This window comes from Dysidea avara, chromosome 9 (genome assembly GCF_963678975.1).
Source record: "Dysidea avara chromosome 9, odDysAvar1.4, whole genome shotgun sequence".
In the NCBI taxonomy this organism is placed as follows: domain Eukaryota; kingdom Metazoa; phylum Porifera; class Demospongiae; order Dictyoceratida; family Dysideidae; genus Dysidea; species Dysidea avara.
This window is the reverse complement of record NC_089280.1, coordinates 14,956,970-14,975,693: the sequence shown is the minus strand read 5'-3', so window position 1 is coordinate 14,975,693 and position 18,724 is coordinate 14,956,970. Positions and strand designations below refer to the sequence as shown.

The 18,724-nt window shown below is 36.8% G+C and overlaps 1 protein-coding gene across 4 annotated transcripts in view; it reads left to right on the top strand.

Annotated features, from left to right (window-relative positions):
• Positions 1-18,112, top strand: part of LOC136266236 (far upstream element-binding protein 3-like) — a 63,744-nt gene extending 45,632 nt beyond the window's left edge. For 3 of the 4 annotated variants that reach the window (XM_066061245.1, XM_066061244.1, XM_066061243.1), the window contains 5 exons: positions 1,245-1,389; positions 1,451-1,487; positions 15,481-15,540; positions 15,586-15,998; positions 17,983-18,112. In XM_066061245.1, the coding sequence (XP_065917317.1) occupies positions 1,245-1,389; positions 1,451-1,487; positions 15,481-15,540; positions 15,586-15,998; positions 17,983-17,985 (658 nt within the window). In that variant the 3' untranslated portion in view covers positions 17,986-18,112. Of the gene's footprint in view, positions 1-1,244; positions 1,390-1,450; positions 1,488-4,285; positions 4,452-15,480; positions 15,541-15,585; positions 15,999-17,982 lie in introns of those variants that run through there. The other variant, XM_066061246.1, reaches the window with a different exon arrangement.
• The last annotated feature ends 612 nt before the right edge of the window (positions 18,113-18,724 follow it).

Sequence of the window (18,724 nt, the reverse complement as noted above, 5' to 3'; positions counted from 1 at the left end):
AAGTTTTAATGAGCATGGAAGTAATTTTATAAAGGTATGTTATTTAACTTGTTTACCGTATCTATTATTTTACAGATCTCTCATGTCTCTTATCCAATGTCCAATTTTCCTTGAGCTTATTGCTAACACCATGCGTTTCACCTTCTTCAAAAATACGTTGTAGTTCATCAACGGCAACTTGACCCATGACATCCATTATATCACACATCTGTGTGTGCTGCTCTTCAGACAAGGTGATCTCAGTGTTCTCATATCTTGCAAGCTTCCTCTTGTCAAGACCCTGTTTCAGAGTGGCATTCTGTTTTCTTTTCACTTGACTTGCTGGGGGCATGTATGTTAGTCTGACTTTTAATGAAGCAGCTTGTCTCTTATGCTTTCTTGATGGGCTTTCGCTTGAAGCATGCTTTAATTGCCTATCCAGGTACGTAATTAACCTCTTGCAAGCTGAACACAAGCCACAGGACTACTCTTTACTGATAGTGGTGCATCAGCTGGGACCTTATACCATAGACTACAGGCACCTCTGTTCGGTGCACGGTCTTGAGATGGAAGAGAATAACATTGAAATGATGTTCATGGTAGTGGGTCCACTCAATCCCTGGGCAAAACTTGTATGAAGATACACACTTCTGTTTCATTCCATCTTCAAATGCTTGCAGTAGGACATGAACTCTGTATTAACTATCTTCCTGGACAGTAACTTGAATACAAGAAGTGGTGGCATAAAAGCCAACACATTGGGTTACAACTAGTAGCTTCTTGTCAGAATTGTCCAGTGCACGTCCAACAGCGAGAAAATGGTTTTCTTACTTTCCAGCTATCTGTTCCAGTTGAAGCTTGCTTGCAGTCCTTGTCGCCTACAAGATCGCCTCGACACTTGCAGTATCCGTAAGCAGGTCCACTCTTTCAGGGTTAACTGACGTCTCAATGAACAGCCACCGTGAAGACGATTCCTCATTGTTACAACTTCCCAGTGTTTCACGTGTTAGAGTAGCCACTCCATTTCCTGCGCGTTGCAGTGACTATCGATAACTAAGCCCAGCTAATTTTATTAATCATCCAAAAACCAACACATTTATGATTATGAAGAAGTCCGCTAATACCCAGGTTTGCTTTACCACAGAAGCTATTCAAATGGTGTGCTCATTTTACACAGGCCTATCAGTGTTAGACACTCTCCCTCCCTCAATTATTAACTCTTGGTACTACCATACCTATTAATAACATTATGCTTAATTTTGTAGGGCCTTTCAGTCTCCAGGTCAGCCAATGTACCAACAACAACAACAGGGACAACAAGCCGCTTATAGTCAGCCACAACAGGTGGCTGGCACTGCACAAAATCCCTGGGGTGCTGCTTATAACCCATACCAACAGTTTGGTGCACAGGTAAGTACAGCAGTAATGATATGATACTTCTTGTTCAATTTGTTGTTTGTGTATTTAACAGGGACAACAAGGACAGGCTCAAAGTGCTACTGATGCTAGTAAGATTTTAAAAATCAGTGTCTTGTTTTATATAGCAATCGTACATTTATCTTGACTGTCATATTAATTGCTGTGGGTTTTATGGTACAAAAGATTTATTTCATTTGCTGTTGGAAGTTTAGTAGAAGAAATTCACTTGCTACTAATATATGTTTGGATTTTATTGCCATCAACATTATTGCCATGTGTGCCACCTGATCTGTACGTATAGTGGTCATTGTTGCTTGGTAGGTACACATACAGTATAGTGGTCGTGCTTCAGAGAAATTGGTTGTTTTGTTCACTGTACTATTTTTTTTCATAACGAAGGTTACGGTATAGTTATTCAAAATTTTGAATGCCTATTAATGCTTTTTAGAGGACATACAACTTGTGAAAACAACGTGATATCCTACAAATTAAATGTTAGCTACAGGATAGTTGGTACACTACAAGTTGTTGTAGCAATGCAGGTACGCCAGCCTGAACAGCTCTTAAATTGTTCATGCTCCAGCTGTGACTACCATGTTTTCCACACAATATAGCAAAAGCTGTAGGCCCTATGAGCGTTTTTGGGGCATACTGATACTGTATACTAAATTTATTAATGCCTGTAGAAGCATTTGTGGCATGTTTCTTCCCAGTGACAGATACAGGCCGTCACAAAATTTTGTTTCCCCTTAAGAAAGTACTAAAAATTCATGTTCACAAGCAAAAATCGCTTCCAGAGGACCTAGATATTTTAGTTGTTTAATGTATTTGTTAGTCTGGTTTTGACAGCCAGTTTTTTTTCTGCAATAAGTACAAATAGTTGTTTTATTACAACAACATAGTTATTGAAATAATTTATCCCAGCTTGTGTAAAATGTAGGTTTTGTAAGTTTCACACCTACCCATTAAAGATATACCATAACCTTAGCAATACTCTATACGTTAATTAGTGCTCTGATTGCGTATATGTGTATGGTAGCTTTAATTGTGGTCTGATTGCTTATGTACTGTATGTTGGCTATTTACACTACTATATATACATGCTTGTACTAACTGAGAATAGGGTCTCTAGCAGCTACATAGATACTGTATGCTGTTTGACCAATTGAAGTTGCAGGATGTTGAACAGTGTACAGTGGAACCTCAGTTATCCGAGTCCCTGTGGAACCTCAGTTATCCGAGTCCCTGTGGAACCTCATTAGTGTTCAGACAATGGAAAGTCCATAACTTCGAAATAGCATACCAATAGTTTAGATAACATAGTACGTATGGTACTCTAATAGGACCACTCAGGCATTCAGTTGAATGGGATTAGGGTCTAGATATTTGAGGTGCCACTGTACTCTTAATACTGTACATGCAGCAGTTAGTTTAATGTTCATACTCCTCAATCTATTGGGTAATACTAACCATCAAAAGCATAATAAAAAAATATGCCCTTAAAGGTCACTTCATATAGATTTTGAAAATATATATTGTTAAGATATACAGAAGCATTGTAGGTATTCAGTCAGTAGTATTAGTTATTTTATTATCGTAGCCTTTACATACAGTAGTATTAGTTATTTTATTATCGTAGCCTTTACATACAGCTGTATGTAAGTATAACCTTCAGGTCTAACAGGCATCAGAACTTGTTTGGTATGCTGTATGGCCATGTGTACCAAATTACTCTTGAGTACACACCAGCATTGTAGAAATTAAGTCAGTAGTTTTAGTTGTTTGTTTATCATAGCCCTGTGTGTACGTAAGTACTCCTTCAGTTCTAGCAGGCATCAGGACTTCTTTAATATTTATTACTTGTTTCTGATACTATATAGCTGTTTGTACTGCATTCTGAATCACAGTACTGTGAACATGTAAATTCTGCTATAAAGCGCATATATAAAGTGTTGTAGGTTTGCTGTCAAAGCAAGATGTGAGTTGTCACCCATTTGTTCTAGCATTATGTAACATTTAGGTTCGTATTATATTTAGGGCTGAGCGATAATATCGATAGTTCGATACTCGCGATCAAAAAATCATTATCACGATATGATAATTACAGCTTACTATTGAGATATTGCTGTAAGATAACTAGAAACATTGCTACCAAATTTATTTAACTGTTTTGTAACTTTTCAGGCTTGTTTATTCGCAAAATGTTTGGTTGTAAGACTATACCAAGCCTGTGTATATTTATCGGCCGCCCACGCATTTAGTCAAATGCTTCACAAAGGGTCTAGAATTCCACTAAAAAATGCTACTTGAGAAGCTAGCTTAGCTGTTTTATAACTACTTGGCTTGCTTTATCACGGAAAAGTTTGGCTGCAAGGCTGTAGCAAAAATTGTAGAAATATCGGCCGCCTACCCTATTAATTACCTAATTGATGCACTTACAAGAAAACCAAACAAACAATAATCTATGATGGTGTTAATTATGCTTAACATGCATTGAATACCTGGAATTTGACTGAAGATCATTCAAAAAGTGTAATTATCGTGATATTATCGTGATATTATCGTATCGTGAATAATACTTCAATATCTATCGTGGTAGTGAATTTTCTACTATCGCTCAGCTCTAATTATATTAAGGCACTTTTGTATCTGTTCAATGATAATTTTATATGCGTGATTTGGAGCATATTCTTTATTTGATATGTTGCGTTTCTATGTCTGGACTTGGATTGTGTATATGTATATCAATTATGCTTATTGTCTTGGCTGTTCTGTGTATGATAAGGACTTCATAGAAGATGTATGTGTAGTCATAAAATTTGCATATTGCCTGTTTTGGTGTTTGTACATATATCAACAGTTCTTTCTGCTTGTACTACTTATGCAGCTACAGCAAGGGATCATTAGCTAATGTTCTTTAAGTGATTCGTGATTTTCCACTTTGCATTTTAGAAGTAGGTCAGGAAGAAAGGTCAGCATAAGATGAGAAGCATGTTATTATGTACTAGATGAATAAAAAATTGGAAATTTTAAAATGGGAATAGGGATCGCTGGAAAAAGCCACAAAACAAGAAGGGATCGCTGGGGTGGTAATGTAAACCACAAATCCTTATTTTGAATCTCTGTTATAATAAATCTTTACTTACATGCTGTGTCATTTTGAAGTGAGGGATCTGTGGTTTACAATACCACCGACAGAGTCAAAAATAGGGATTTGTGGTTTACATTACCACCCCAGAAATCCCTTCTTGTTTTGTGGCTTTTTTCAGCGATCCCTATTCCCATTTAAAAATCTCCAATTTTTTATTCATCTAGTTTTGTGTACTTTTTATTAATTCAGTAATGGATTATGAAGAAGACTGTTGTGAATAGTGAAATTTTGCATTCTGCATAGTAACACCGTCAACATTTCAGTACACACATGAAACTGATCAAATTGCAATGTGCATACAGACTGAGAGTCTCCTAATATGAGCTACAATTTACATTACTGGTGCCTTTAATAGCTGTCAAATTCAGTGCAAGGATTGTTGTTATACACTTGACTGCAGTATACATCAGGGTAAACTTGCTTCACACTGGAAGAGAGCATATGTAACACCAGTATACAAGAAAGGCCCGTGTACTAATCCATCGAACTATAGACTAGTATTTGCTGCAAGTTGTTGGAACACATCATCTACTCAGCAATATCTTCTCATGCTATTGACTGCAATATCATGTGTACAAATTAACATGGATTACTTTGATTTATACTAAAGACTGTGGTGAATGGTGTAATTTTGCATTCTGCATAGTAATGCCGTCAACGTTTCATTACAAACATGAAACTGATTAAATTGCAATGAGCATACAGACTGATAGTCTCCCAATATGAGCTACAATTCACATTACTGGTGCCTTTAATAGATGTCAAATTCAGTGCGAGGATTGTTGTTATAAACTTGACTGCATTATTAGAGTATTTACATGACTGCTCTGTTAGAGTATTTAATCTGGATAACCCGCTCACGTACAATAATCACGGAGAGAGAAAACCACCTTGCAACAGTCATCAGCCCAGATTAAGCTTCCTGGCCTATACTGAGTTTAAATAAAGACCGGTTCTATTAGCCACAAGCAGCGCACACCAAAAACCCTAACTTTGAGGAAGATCTTGTGTGGCTTCTCAAGCATTAATGGCATTTTGGCGAGAAGAAATGGCCCGGTTTGGGCTGTTTCCATCCGAAAACAAAATCAAAAATAGGTCATGGACACGCACAATGATCCATTCAGCAAGCCTTGCTACTTTTTATCCCAGGATTCTCCTTGTAAACTTTGCTATGCCTGTGAAAGAATAATAATATTATGAATAATAATAATATGAACAAATGGGCATATTTCAATTTTGTCTGAAATACACATACTGTTTCCTTTTCACTTGATACTTATTAGTGGACCTATACTCATTGCAAAGAACCACCAGAAGGTTGTTTTGAGTTTAAGGATGCTTTTCAAGGTGGTTTTTAGGTGTGCGTTCTATTAGGAGTTTTGCAACAAAAAAAAAACATGGGCGATCCCTATTATGAACCCATTATCGTGGTTCATGATACACTCAATATGAAACACAGTCTTGCAAGTATGCTTTACGTAATTCTGGTGTAATAGTGTGATGGCTTTTAATATAATGTTATGTGCGTTTTTTGCTATTATTTAATGTGCGTGTCCTTGATTCTTGGTGTTCTGATTGCCTAATATATTAGCATTGTATTGAGCAGCATCATCAAGGAAAGAAGATAGCTACTAGTATTGAGTGAGTGAGTGATTGAAGACAAGACACAGGATTGATCACAAATGTGGTTAAAATATTGTTTAGGATCTTATTAGCATCACTGCCCTTATGGTTTGGTACTATTGCATTTGTAATATTACTGCTTTCTTACGTAACTGCCATGGGGATGTCAACTGTCATTAATTTGACTTAAATTTCTGTCAGGTAAAGCCAGTCTTCCAAGAAGCTACAATGTCAGATTTCTGGGTCAATTTGTCGATAGTTCTGGAATACGTCCAGATCCACAGAAAGTGGGAGCAATCCAGTTGATGAAAGTCCCACCTCTCCAGAGGTCGTCTACCAAACCAAGTCATGTAATGTTTGAGAATGATGAGTATTTATTTCGTGCATATACTATGATCTGTATATATATGAATTAAGCTTTAGCATGACATTGTGTGTAGCGGTCTTTTTTCTATTGGCATTCTTGTTGCATGTTGTTGTTCCTATTAAAGGGTTTTTGTGGCAGGGCTACAAATTTCATTTGCATGTCTTGTGTATGTGTGTATGTATACGTGTGTACCTCCAAATTTATGTATCAGTGATTCCAGGTTATTATTTACTGTACTGTGTCTATAATTATGTCATAGGCATTCCAATAGGAGTACTGACTGCTTTGAATATCATAAGAGTTTGTTATCCTGCTCTGGTTGATCTACCTATATGGCCACATTTTAGATATTTAAGCTTCTACGCTGATGTACAGGTACCTATATATGTGAGATAGCCCAGCTTCTTACACAACACAAAAACAAATAGATATCTTGTCAGATATGGATAACTGGCCTGATAGAATATCATACTGCCCGAATCTGGTTTCTGAATCAGCTTTTCTCAGACCCTGTGAAAGCCACTAGTAGAAGTTTGGCACCATGGCTTTGAGTAGTGAGTTGGGGAAGCCTTTGAGAGCTGGCCAGTGTTGTTTTTCTGCACTTGGAGTAATTCGTAGAGGTGTACCAATTTGCGATCAAAAACTCATTATCATGATATGATAATTATAGCTTGCTATCACGATATTGCTGTAAGATTACTAGAAACACTGTTACCAAGTTTATTTAACTGTTTTGTAACTCTTTAGGCTTGCTTATTCATGAAATGTTTGGTTGCAAGGCTATAACAAGCTGTGTAGATTTATTGGTTGCCCATGCAATTAATTACCTAATTAATACACTTACAAGAAAACAGTAATCTATGATGGTGTTAATTATGCTTAGCATGTTTATTTATGCATTGAATACTTGGAATTTGACTGAAGATCATTCAAGTGTAATTATCATGATATTATTGTATCGTAAATAATACTTCAATATCTTAGAGATAACAGAAGTGATGTAACTATAAGGCACAACTATACCTGGTTACTTTGGTTGGTGAGGCCTCTATTACACATCCCAGACAATTAGGCACCACAAATATTTTAATACATGCTCCACTGTCTGGATAGACAGCTACTATACACATATCTTTCCTTCTTTATTGTTAAAGTGTAGTGGCTGTCATTTTCAGAATATCTGGATAATAATATTTTGAACACAAATAGCAATACTTGCACTAGCAGTCATATGGCTTCTGGTAACAGAATAGTATAGAGAGGCTGTCTATTTGTTTGTAGTGAGCAAAAAGGCTTTTCATTGCTGCAAATAATGGCATTCATATTTGCCATGCGTACTATCGGCAGTGATATTGGTTTCCAGAGCATTTGTGCCGATTACCAATATGGTAGTAGTCTGTTTATACTAAATGTTAACAACTAGTTTGACAGTCCTGATTTTTGGTTCAGGGAAATATCGCCATTAGTCAGCAAAACTACCCATGTGCTTACAGGTGCACCAGTTGCTAAGTGTGTTGTATCAATGTTATCTTGTACTGTCACCTGTGTTTTCTTGTACCTTGTAACTGTCCAGTCTGCATGCTATGATTCTCCCAACAATAATCCTGTTACCAGCTGATACACAACAAGGCACATAATATTTTTGTTTGACAGTCACTCACTATCCCATAACCTTAAGGAAAGATTTGTGTGTCAAAGCTGGGTTTTATGAAATTTGTGTCTAATGTGGGCATTCAAAGCACCATTTGGACCTGGAATTATGATAAGCAGCTTGCTAATGGTTTTGATGCCCAAATAAATCAAAGATACAATTATACGCGTGTATTGTAGGCTTAAATATTCTTTTGACTTAGGCTGAGTGTAATCATGTTAGTTATGACCCAGTGATAACCCAGTGATAACATCATCCTGTAACAGCCACACAGACAACACTATCAATTGCAAATGGTTTATGTTGTTTTGTTTTGTTTTGTTTGAGGCACAACCTAGTAGTGTAACACTTACAACTGCTAAAATGGTTATTCATTTACACAGTATCACTACACTATTGTGTTAGTTCAAGCAAATTCCTAGAAACAGTCTGATTTTTTTTTTTGTTCAACCATCATTCCCAGCAGTGTACAGTGAAGAATCAACTTCCTCTGGCTCCATTGTTCTAACTTCATATTCTTTGCTGTTTACTAATCTTTTTAGTGTCATGCAATACTATTCCACCATTCCCGGACAAAGGTGAATCACATCTGGATGCTGTTGCTTCATAAGCTTGTCTATCACTATAGTTTATAGCGTGTATATTGTATCTCTAGTAGTTACAATGTAAATCTCTATGGGCAAAATCTTGTGCGAATTAACAAGAACTTAAGCTTCTATTTATAGTAAGGAAATCTGTAATCTGTTTTTTCGGGAGATAAGATAGTTACGTCTCGTATACTTGGATGATATCCTCATTATTATACTCAACCTTGGCTCCACCTCGCTCTCTTGGTAATGTTGCCATCATAACTACAAGTAAAAGGAAAATTAGGGATTTTAAGTTGGATTAGGGAGACAAAGGAAGAAAAAAAGTAGTGAAAGAAGGGAATACCTAAAAAGTGATGAAACAAGAAAGGTTACTATACCTGCAGATATACTAGTGGACATTAAATCCCAAAACTTCACTCTGACCATGACTGAATTAAGGATTACCGTATGGAGGGAAACTTTGGCGCCGTTAAAATTTGGAGAATGACCATGAATTCGCCAAATTTTCCCCATCCAAATATTTTGGTGGCAAAGAAAATAGCAAACCAAGCCTCAAATTAATCAATTTTCTATTTGACCAAGAGATAGTGGGCCAGGCATGAAGCCAAGCCTGCCTCAACTACCTCACTAGGTAGCTAGTTACTGTACACATGGTATCCTCAAACTTCACCTCAAAACGGGCGTGACAAGCGAGTCCTACCATATTAAGTACGATATTCACTATTCCAGAGGGTGTAGATCTACTGTCTATAGTATTACCTCGAGTATTACCTTTTAGTTGGTAGCTAACTCCAGGCGCCACTGAGACGCTTCAGGGCCAGGCACAGCAATTAGTAATCTAATTAATTAAATAGGGCGTGTGCTTTGCTGACAATTTGCCAAATTTTATTTCGCCAACAGTGATATTTTGCTTGATTCGCCAAATTTTCCCCCCTCCAAACTTTCCCCCCTCCAAAGTTTCCCTCCGTACGGTAAATGTCCACTTTTCTTGTTTATCACTTTTTAGACTATGGTACAGCTCATTTAGAGGGTTACTATATCACTTAGTCACTTGACATGCTCATTTAGTCACCTGGCATGCTCATTTAGTCACCTACACATGTTCATTTAATAACCCGCCCTCAGGCAATTTTGTACGTGAAAAATAATTACAACACGATAGGTACACTGGAGTACTTGATAATACTGTAATACAATTCTTCTCCATATTCTGCGAATAATTCTGGAGAAATAGTAGACTAAGCGGCGTATCTACTAAAGCTCTAGCCGTTACTCTGGTTACCGGTCGAATAATTATTTTTGTGGGCGCTGTAAGGACATCAGGAAGAAACCATTCTGCTGTTCTGCATTGCTCTTTCACCCCACCCTAATGCTCTGGCTATAAAGGTATGTACTTTAAACCATAGTCTAAATAAGTTAGACACCGCGACCAACGGGAACTAAGCGATTTAGTAACCCCTCTGGCCCTTAGTAGCGCCCTTGCTACGCTCGGGACGCTACAGCCTCGGTCCATCGGGGTTACTAAATCGCTTAGTTCCCTTGGTCTTGGTGTCTAACTATTATTTAGCTATTGCCTTGTTTCACTACTTTTTCTTGAAAGAATGGTGCTGGGAATGCCATAAAAATAATTTTGCATCAGAATGTGCATCCCAATAATCAATTATGTAACGGAAAGGAAGGTGGCTAAACAAAGAACAGTACGAGAAGCATCTCTGCAATCTATCCAGTCGCTACAGGTAATACAAGCAATAAGGATGATAGCCAACACAGCCACAGGGAAGCCACATCACGTTATTGGAAATCGACACCTTGTATTGTTAGCAAAAAGAACTGGAACACAAAGGAGGACAAAGACAAGTCCATGATGTGTGTATTATACATACTGCGGTTGGTGAAAAAGCACATCTCAGGATGAAGTGCCATCAAACAGTGAAGAAATCAAGCCCGTAGCCTTTTTATTGTCAAGTTATCCTTGGTTGTAGACATCAGTTAGTTAGTTAGTCAGTCAGTCAGTCAGTCAGTCAAATAAAATTCTGTTAAATATAATGCTTTAAAAATTCCATAGAAACTTTTTGGAAGGGTTTGGGGTTGGTCAGAAGACATTTCTGGGCTTGGCCGTGCCTAACCAATGCTGACAAGCTGTCATGAAGGAATAGTTTTAGGGTGATGTTTTTGGCTGAAAAAAAACCATTTCTTTATGATCCTTATTGTATGATAACTTAAACCATATTAGTTTATTAGCCCACACTTTAAAATCACGATTGATCATAATAATGATATTATTATTATGTTTCTGTATGAAAGAAATAGGGGGAAGTTCTTTGACTTAAAAGGTGGGTGTGCAAGGTGTCAATCCCTTTTAAAAGAGTAACTGGATTGTTTGCAGAGATGCTTCTCTTACTGTTCTTCCTTTGTAACAATGTGTGACAGGAAAACGCCATTTCAGTTCTCAATAATAATTGATTGTTGAGGTGCATGGCAAGATGCAAAATTTATTTTTATAGTATGTTTGGTATCATTCTTTCTTTGATGCAGTATGCTCGAATTGTTTATACCACGAATACTCTGGATTTGTTGAAATGTATACTCTCAGGTTTGCAACTCACCGGCTTCTAGTATTTAACTGTATATTAGGGATAATGGAGGTTTACACTTTTCACAACAAAGTGTTGACCAGAAACCAACCGCACAATACATTCTTGGTGCCTTGTCAATATTTTTAGGTATAACTAAGCCCAAAATTATTTTCGGTTCATCCAAAGTGCTTCAAATTGGTTACTACAAAAGTTTTACAACATTTATTTTATTGCGATTTCTGCTGACTGACTAACTGATGACTTTAGAACAGCATAACTCAATAACAGCTAAGGCTACCTAGACATTAACAGGTTCCTTTATGCATACCACTTTGACCAGTCATAATTGCTGTAGTCTGGGAAGTATTCAACAGTAAGAATATTTTGTGGTTGCCTCGACCAATGAAAGTAAAGTATATTTTTGCTCACGAATATTTTTTAAACTTTTTTGGTGGTTTGACACATTACACAGGTTGAAACACTTGGAATGAGTACACTGTCAGAGAAGAAAACCTACAGAGTTCCAAACGTTCAATTTCCACCAGAATAAGTTTGCATGTCACTGTAGCTACAAATATAGAGAGGTTGGGCTAGCCTAGCTCTTCACAGGCATCCATTACAATTACACATTCATTGTACAACATGTACCCGTATAACATTGTCATCGTACCTTGATAAACTTTTATCAGCATTGAGAGGCAGTGGCTAATGTACAGTGGAACCTCAGTTATCCGGACCCTACTTATCCGGATTCTCGGTTAACCAAACTATGGAAATTACTGCTCTATTAGAGTAGTGACTGTTCTATTAGGGTAATTGAAAATACAGATTTTTTTGTTTAAAAAAATTGATTTTGCTATTTTAAGGCTATTTATACACAGTTTCAGAGATACAGACAATTCAGACTTATAGACCACCTCTGGTCCCAAGGGGTTTGGATAACTGAGGTTCCTCTGTATAAAGTGAATATGAATATAACAGCAATTGTAAAAAGAGTTTTTGTTTTTAGTTATTGCAATTTTTTGAGACCTTCTGTTGCTTAAAGATAGATTCCCACAGTTGACTGCAACCAGCATTCGCCTATTCTGAATATTTTAGTTCTGTTATAGGATGTTTCGTTTAAGAGATATGTGCGTTTGAATGTATGCGTGTAACAAGAGCCACTATAATGGCGTTCGCATTTAACACAACACTCTTATTATTAACTTAGGGGCCAAAGGTTAATTAAACATTGTGGATATTAGAAGAAAAGTCAGTGTGGCCACTATTATTAGCTTTAAGGTGACGCTGAACCGATTAAGTCCAGCTGCACAAAACAATTTGTTTCAAACCACGCGCTTATTGAGCTATTTTAGGGTGGCCCAAAACCTCACTAGTGTACAACTTAATCTACGCCTTAAAAGCTGTTGTGATAACCTGTGATACTTTAGTCTAGCATACAATGTTTCGTGAAATAACACGCCTTCATTTTTCGCCTATAAAACTCAAGTTTTAACCCAATTTTTTAAATAGTTTCGTCAATGAACAACCTAGCGCTAAGCCACTTCGGTTCCAACCATTTCTCACCTTGTAGAACAATTCTACCCTTTCCTTTTCACTGATAACAACATGGAAAGTAGTGAAAACACACACCTGTGGGCTACAACATTGGTTAACAACTCCATCAAACCCGAATCGCGAAAATTCGAAGCGTACTGTTGTAGAGTATTACCCAATGCCTATACCAAATTTTGATGGTCTGTGGTGCATAATTTTGAAGTTATTTAGTGAGAAAGGAGACGATGTGTCTATTCAGGGTGCAGTCTATAACAATAATCAGGAGATGGCAGCTGGTACTGTTCCCAGTGAATTAACCAGAATTGTGACAAGCTAACAGTTTTAAAGCGTGAATAACATTAGTTGTATCAACAAAAGTAGCTGGGTGGTCTGACAGAGCTTGTTCTGTTAGTCCACTGAGGTGCTTCACTGTGGTCTATGAATTTCCACATTTGTTCCCACATTACCACAAACATGCTGTACAATTAACTTTGTGTGGCTGCCCTTAATCGGTTCAGCGCCACCTTAAGAAATTATATACAACCAAGCTATGATACTGTCATATGGATATAATCCTATTCAACCTGGTTTGAAATATCATCCTATTCAACCTGGTTTGAAATATCATCAGCCATCCAAACAGGTGGTTGTCACCATACGTGACATATGACATCAATGGAGCTTTTACAGCTGCTGCAACTTGTTAAATACTTGTTAATTGTCATGGGTGGCTGCATGTTCATTCTTTGATATTGTTCTTTTTGAATTTTTTTGGTTTCGAAATTTAGGTTTTCCTGTTTTGCAAACACTTTAAAATTAACCCACCATGGGTTTGTTGCTGCTTCTTTGAAGCAGTTAAAATATTTTTGTTTAACTACAGGCGCTGTATTTGGCTGTTTGCTGGCTGCTTATATGTCAGAATTGTATTTAATTGTGTGAAAATGGATTTGTTACTACTTAGAAGCATTTAACTGCTTGGATGCTTGCTGGGCTGTTTATCTGCCTAAATTATATCTGATTGTGTTAAGTGTGTGTGTGTGTGTGTGTGTTTGATATTAACTCATGCAGTTATGAGCATTCTATATATGGTCATATTCACTTTATCAATGACATTAAAATTTTGCAAGGTGTAGCTATGTTTTTAAGAAAGTAAGGTCATCATGTGTTTAAGCAAACTAATGAAGTCATATATAAACCAGACTGCATATTGAATTAGTGCTTACTTTGTCAGCTAATTTCAGTTTGTTTTTTAGTTTGTGTTAATGTCATGGTGCATGTATGTATGCATGCAATCACTAGACAACATGTCATCTTCCTATCACATGGAAGCAGTGTAATACTTGGTCTATTAATGGTGAGCACTTTATTTCCTTCTTGCGCATTCTTGTATATCGTAATGTCCATGGAAAAATGATTTACTGTTTTTATTTTATATGTTTTATATATATATATATATATATATGCGAAAAACAGCAATGTGGGCAGGGACATGAAACTTATATTTAACAGTATATGCATAGCCAAAAATCCAAACACGAGTTAGAATGAATATGGTAAAAGTTCATATTGTCATGCCTCATAGAATAAACTGGTTGCAAGTTGAACATCAGTTGGTAGATCACTGCTAAAGCTATTCTAAGCTAATGACAAAATGAGGTATTGTAATAGAACAGTGACATTATGGTGGAGTGTTTGTGAATAAGTACAGGAGGTTAAGACATGTGTTGTATGCTGCTGTTTTTTTGTAACTGTGTGTGATTTCATACCAGTCTCACTAGTTGTAATTAGCAAACAATGAGATTCACTAGGGCTCAACGGATCTTTAGATAGCAGTTTATTTAAGCTTCAAGAAAATAAGCTTTTTGAAAAAGCATCTGTTTAGCATGTGAAAACAGTGAGTTTTTTTTTTTTGTGTAGAATTCCAATAGCCTTCCTTGAAGTTTATGTAAGGTGATATCTAAATTTCCACTGAGTTCCACCCATTGTTTTCTGCTATTATTGTACTGTGATTATTGTGACTCATGTGATGTACAACTCATTTCTTACCTCAAATGCAACTGGAAAAAATTAGATTTGGTTGTCCAAGACATAGAATGACTATGGACTAAAGATGGTGTCTTCTGTTAATTAAGAAGTGCTTGAATTGTGTAGAATTAGTCCTGACCTCTCACAAAACCAATATGTGCGTGGTACTGTACTAAATGGATCACGTGCTCTGTCTATCTTATGGAGCAATAACATCCAATTTCTAAACAAATAGCAAATTGTTTGACAAAATGTCAACATTGTAGCATAAGACATATTTCATTTCCTTTTGGTTATTCAATATCCAGATTACTTTGCTAATTTTGTATTAGTAGACAAAATGACAACACGTCATTAATATTTAGTATTTCATATAGTGTAACATTGACCTCCATCATGTGTGACAAGTATTTACATAGATGTCAGAGCAAAATTAAATATCAGAATACAGTGTATTTCTTGTCATAAGAGCATTTTTAAATAGAAATTTCCAAGGCCAATTTTAAAATCCAAGTGTTGTTAGGTTGTGGCCAAATTGTTAGTAGAGTATCATATTTTTTTAGATGCTGCTGCATGGGCTGCTTACTACCAACAGTACTATGCTGCACAAGCTGCTGCTGCAGGTATATTGTTACCAAATGCTTGTTTTGATTTGTATTGTCTTGTAGCTGCAGGTCAGGCGACTGGTCAACAGCCACAACAACAGCAGGGTGCCACAGCTACCAGTACAACACAGGACTATTCCGCTCAATGGGCTGAGTATTATCGTCAGTTAGGGTACAGTTATCCTTACCAGCAGCAACAGCCAGCCCAACAGCAACAACAGCAAACTGTAGGAATGCCACAACAGCAACAACAACCTGGCATGCCGCAGCAGCCTGGAACTCCTCAACAACCTGGGATGCCGCAACAACCAGGAATGCCAGGAATGCAGTCAAGTGCTCCTCAGCAGCAAATTCAACAAATGCCTCAACAGCAGCAACAACCTCAGATGCAGCAGATGCCACCTATAGGACAGCAGATCCCAATGCAGCAAATGCAGCAGATGCCTCCAGGCATGCCTGGTGTTCCAGAGAATAAAGTAAATTATTTGTGACCAGATCTACGAAACCCGACACAATCGCGCATTTTTCGAATTCCTGTTTATTAAATATTTATAATCTACTTAGCCAAATGCATGCTCTGGTAAGTTTAAGCCTGATATGGCAATAACTTTGGAAGTTACAGCCCTACAAAGAAGCAACAACAGAAAAATTGATTTGTACAGCAAGTATAGGGAAAATAAATTATAGGTGCTTACTGAAACGGTTGTAACTTACAGGGAGAATGACACCAGGAATTGTAATTTGCACCATCATGCTTGCCGGGGGATCAATTAATGGGTAGTTTTTCCTTGTACCACCTTTCTTCACTACAAACAAAGGCAAAGAAAGATTGACTGTATACTATCATTTTGATATGACATAAACAAATGCCTATAACTTCCGTATCCCTTGCATCTACTCCAACAAAACAAATATTTTTGAACTCCTCTTGAGTAGGCAAATAAGATGATATCCAGGTTTTTATTGTTAGGTCCTTTCTTCACTACAAAATATTCAAAAAAAATATGGAATTTTTTTTTGTTTCACCCATTGTATTCAATGTTTTATATTGTAAATTTAGGCTGCACCATTATGTCAGGCTTTTGCAGATCCGGTCACATTTATCATGCAGTACAGTAGCAAGCATTACACCACACACAAACAATACTGAATTACATAGATGACAAGAAAGGCTGACTGATTCCTTTGGCCAAGCGTAAAGGATACAGGCTTGCTGTTTAACATGTACTTGTTAGAAAACAGCTTCTTCAGTGACCCCATGTGTAACATAGAGCATAAAACTGGTACCTTAGTGATTGTGAAGAAAAGTACACTAGTCTAGCATGCAAAGCATGCCAATACTAGCAGTATCCCCCACAGGGAAATTTTGAAATTTGAATACTGTGCGAGTAAATGAGAGAGTATTTTTAGTGGTAGCTACATGTGTGCTTGAATAGAATACTCCTATACTAGCAATGACTATGTATTAAGATACTGTACAGTCAGTTAAAGTTGGGGCAGTTGCCCCCCCTCTCCCATTTCTCCACCCCTGGAAGTGTGCAAACGTTATGAAAATATAATACCAAAATCTAGGTCCTTACAAATCCCCCAGCCCTATTCATGTGAATATAAAAAGTGCAAGGAAAAGTTGGGAAATGTTAGGGATCATGTGGTTATATACTAAAGTAAATGTCCCCTAGTTTATCTTCAGGTGTAAGCAACCTCCCTTGTTTCACTGCTGTTTTTCACCTAAAATTCCCAAATGTTTTTCTTACACTTGCTACCAGGCTGCAGTAGGAATAAAATTTGTACTAGACTAATACAGTATAGCTACAGGTGTAGATGACATCCCACTTGTTTCACTGCTTTTTATTCTATTATCCTAACCTAACTGTGCTACCCAAATGTAAATTCTTGATTTTTACTTTAAATTTACTTGGGTTTTAGTCAAGTGGGGCTCGTGCTCATCATCAACCAGCAGTTTCATTGGCTATAGTGTGTTGGGAGGCCTGAATGCTACCATCCTTGTTAACTAGTGCACATGTTGATGAATAGTTTTACTTCTGAAGTGCAAGTGGCATCAGTGAAGGTGAAAGTGGTAAGGCTGTGAAGATTTGGTTCCTAAGAAGCACCAAAAAATGTTACAATAGACAACTAATCTGAAATTGGGGGAGGCTACCCATTTGCCTTGAATATTATATAGCTTATTTAAGGTGCATGCATACTCGTGCTGTCAGCCTTTCAGTACTTGCCACTGTAAAGTTCTAATAATAATAATAGCAGTACAACTAAGGTAGTGATTTGCAATTTTTCATCTCCCATAGTGTCCATTACAATTTTATATTTTGGATGAAGACTATAAGGCCCCTTCCTTGCTTGTTGCACCTGCTCTGATACCCGTGACATTATTTATTGCACTTATCAGAAGCATGTGCACAATATGTTGAATAGTGCTGTTTTATCATGCGTTTTTTTTTTCAGTGATTCATTGATGATTTCAACGTTGAAAGTTGCATATGAACTTTGCCGAACCCTATCATTTAACCATTTTGTAGTAGTATGTGTGTATGTTTGCATGTGTTGGTCAAATATTTATGTTTAACCAATTAGAGCTGCATCACTTATTCTTGGTTATATGTATTTGTTAAAATCTACTGTACATCAAACTTCTACATCCATGTCTATTTGCCGATCTCTTTTTACAAAAAAGGTCCTGCAACTAATTTCCTGTTAAACAGTTTTAGTGTAAATATGACTAGGCCTGCAATAGTACAGCATGTGACCATGCAATTTGGTAACTATAATTCAATTGGCTTCATGATATAAATAACAGAATGCAAATGTTTTAGTCCAAGAGATGACTTGTGTGATAAATAGTATGTGCCCACCTGCCTATTTTTGCAAGTCTCTTCACATGCAAATACTGATGGCAGTAAAATGTCAACGTGACCCAATTTTGGAAAGCCATCTTTTTTGGCACATTGGTCAATTCTTTTATAGGTAAAATGAGAAACTGAGTATTTCTCTATTTTTTGTTTAAAATTTTCAGCTTGAAATGAATCGTTCCAGATATATGGTCAATTATTTTATTGTCTAATACATTGCAGACTATTCATAGTAACAAGTTAATAATTATTAGTACAGCAGGACATTATCCAAGCTGAATCAAAAGAATGTTCAGATAGGTGAATTTGTTTGCATAAATGAAGCCCATTGATTTATA